Here is a 3,348-nt window from a genome sequence, read left to right on the forward strand (position 1 = left end):
ACACATATTTGAAAACTTTTTCACCTCTTTCTTTTGACGTCACTCACCTTGTGCAATATTTATAAATATAAATATTATTTTAGTATATATATCTCTTATACTGTTCTGTCTACTTTGTTAAAGACAATATTGTACAGATACTAACTTACGATAAAGTAAAATGATGATGTGTGTATGCATTTAGAAAATTTAAGATAATAAACTATAGATAATATGTTATACAAATAACAGTAGTCAAGTAATACACAGATATAGTTCGATACAAATTCTGGATACACACAGCTATTAAATTTTTGTGCAGCACGTAAATTGTGGCACGGTTTCTCTAATTTTAAGAAGGGCATGACTTGTCATAAATTCTCATCGCCCTTATATGTTAGTAAGCATTTTAAAATAATAACGTGTGTGTGTGTGTGTGTGTGTGTGTGTGTGTGTGTGTGTGTGTGTAATCTTAACAGATATTTATAAAACTGAAATTCATTTTTTATTTCACTTATTTTTGATTTATTTCAACATATTCTTGCGATCTTCGTAGGACACAAGTTTTTAATTTTTAGTTTCCGTTTCATATTTTATTTTATATTTTTGTTTTCCGCTAAATCTAATTGTTAGTATTTATATATGTATAACGAATATACATCTATGACAAATGCTATTGTTACCTGGAATATTTGATTACTACTGAACTGGTATGACGTAGGTACCAATAAACCAGAGGATGTAGGACGATACATCATTCCTGCAACATTGTCTGAAATATACAGCTTACATTAATGCAAATCCATTAAACGTGTGATGCGTGGAGATTAGAGAAAATTCTCTTTGTATTCTCGTTAATTTCATGATCTGCTGTAAAAATTTACCTTGTCGCATTGGAGTAGCACCTGGCCGTAATGTTTTCAGATCGGAATATCTCGGCTGCATTGGCGGCCGTCCTCTTCCACGACCTGTGATCGGTGCGGGAAGCAGTTTTGGTAACAGCGGTTGTGGACCCTTTGCGCTCATTGCCATAGCTGCGAGCGCATTTGGATTGGTTGGGCCAACGGGTCGCGCGCGATTTACACGCGGTATTTTGGCCGGTGGCTCCCAATCCACCGCGGGCTCCAAGTTCCTCTCCGGTCTAAACTTCTTCGTGCAGGCGAGTATATGCCGCGTCAATTTACCCTTCTGATTGTCCTCGAATGGACAGTTCGGGCACTGATGGAAAGCGGGACCGCGTTCCAATCTACCACGAGTATTATGCTCCGCTTCCATATGATACAGGATATCGTGAGGACTACGAACCTCCATCGGGCAGAAGTTACATTTGTAAACATAATTGCGCATATGCGGAGTTTCTAGATGATGCTGCATGACTAATGTCGATTCTGTTTTAAAACTACAGAACTCGCATTTCTTCATCTCTAAATGGAATGGTTCATTATTTTCTTTACTAAACTCTAAATTCTTGATAAGTGAATTTATAGCTAATTGAGTCTCGGCTGATGTGCTACCTTTGCCTTGTTTACGCTTTTGAGTCCGTAAGAGATCAGTTTGCACATACTCCTGAACAAGGTTCATTCCAATTTGCATAAAGAACTTTCCCAATGGCAAATCAAAGTATGTCGGTATTTTATTTCTGTCGTCTTGCCTTAAATCGTGCTTATCACTTAAACTACTGAATCCATGCTCGATCAAGTCTATTGAATTGTCACCTCTATCATCTCCCTCTCGCTTACCTTTTCCTTCCATATCACTATCCTCAGATTTGTCGTTACCTCTTTTAACATCTAAAGAATCTTCTTTATAATCTTCATTGTCCTTATTTTCATCAGCAAGTCTTTTCCTTTCTTCCTTTTCTATCTCTTCAATGTTTCTCTCCAATTTAGTGACAAATTCTTTAAGTGGTTTTAAGGGTGGTTTTTCATATACATAAGGTACTATGAAAGATGGTGCTTCAACCACGAACATATCATCGGTCAGTGTTGGCAAAATCGGCGGTATCGTTGGCGTAACTGTGGTCATACTGCTGGTTTTCGGGCTTAGCTGTGCCGCTTTTGACGTCATGGGTACTGGTGTGATAGTTGTCCTCATATTGGGGTACATTGTCTGCGTTGTCATACCACTCATCGGGACAACTGAGAACGGATTGGAGTTGGAGACCGTGTGATGAGGTTTATTGTTACTCACGGGAACTCCACCGCGTCCCGAGAGAATAGAGTTTGTATCTATTATAACTAACGTAGGTTCCTTCTTTCCACCCTTAATGGATTTACTACCAGCGGCGATTTCTACCAACCGTTTAGTATCATTAACGACAATGGTAGTTTTACTGTTTCTAACTGGTGACTTTAGTTTAGAATTTTCTTTATCCTTACTGTCGATACCGGCTAATGGATCTTCCGGTTTAATCTCTTCTATGTCAGATCCATCGTCTTCTACTTCCTCCTCCAACTCCTTCTCTATATAGCTTGTTCGTTTAATGTTGCGCGAGCTTCTTCTCGGTGTGATATTACTAAGATCTACTTGTTTTCGCGGTTTTCTCTGTTTTGTAGGATCTTTAATAGCACGGTCTAATGACGAATCATGATCATTGCTTTTCGCGTTATCGGTTATTTCTTCGATGTCGGGACTGCCACAGCTTCCATTCTCCTCGCAGAGCTTGACGTCTGACTTCTCCATGCTACTGTCAGCGATTTCACTACTGTCACAACTACAATTTGATGATACATCATTGTCGTGCTTCTCGATGGTTTTCTTTGAAAGGAACACATCGTCATTATCCAATTGTATTTCAGTAATGCTCTCATCAAGACATTCTATATCAGAGTTATTACTTTGTTCATCTACATCCATAGCTTCACAGGATGTGTTTTTTACACACTCGCTTATTTCAGTTTTAGACACTTCACTAGAATTGTTCGTCTCACTTACACCGTCGGGTGAGTTGGATATTTTAAAGTCATTTTTCAAATCAAACGTTTCACCCTCCTTACTAGTATTACCTATTTCTTCATTTCGATCACTATCTTCATCTTTTCCTTCTTGAATGTCGACTGCTCTTTCATGATCATCCTCATCATATTGCTCGTCCACATCTTCTTCCTCTTCATCTTCATCACCCTCTTCTTCTTCCTCTTCTTCTTCTTCTTCTTCTTCCTCTTCTTCTTCTTCTTCTTCTTCAGTGATAACATCTTTCAGAGCTATCTTGCTTGTATTATCACTGGTATCCATATATTCTTCGTTGTCAGCACTATAATTCCCATTGACACCATTTGGAATAATCATATCTGTGAACAAATATTTCATATATAATCATATTTAATATATAAAAATTATTATTCATTAAATAAATATCTTAATTATTTA

The 3,348-nt window shown here is 37.6% G+C and overlaps 1 protein-coding gene across 4 annotated transcripts in view; it reads right to left on the minus strand.

Moving 5' to 3' along the window:
• Window positions 1-3,348, minus strand: part of LOC108690157 — a 19,671-nt gene that overhangs the window by 3,161 nt on the left and 13,162 nt on the right. For all 4 annotated transcript variants that reach the window (XM_018197314.1, XM_018197312.1, XM_018197316.1 and 1 more), the window contains 2 exons: window positions 864-3,269; window positions 663-751 (listed from right to left, as the gene is read on the minus strand). In XM_018197314.1, coding sequence (XP_018052803.1) covers window positions 663-751; window positions 864-3,269 — 2,495 coding nt within the window. The remainder of the gene's footprint in view (window positions 1-662; window positions 752-863; window positions 3,270-3,348) is intronic.

This window comes from Atta colombica, unplaced genomic scaffold, assembly GCF_001594045.1.
Source record: "Atta colombica isolate Treedump-2 unplaced genomic scaffold, Acol1.0 scaffold295, whole genome shotgun sequence".
In the NCBI taxonomy this organism is placed as follows: Eukaryota; Metazoa; Arthropoda; class Insecta; order Hymenoptera; family Formicidae; genus Atta; species Atta colombica.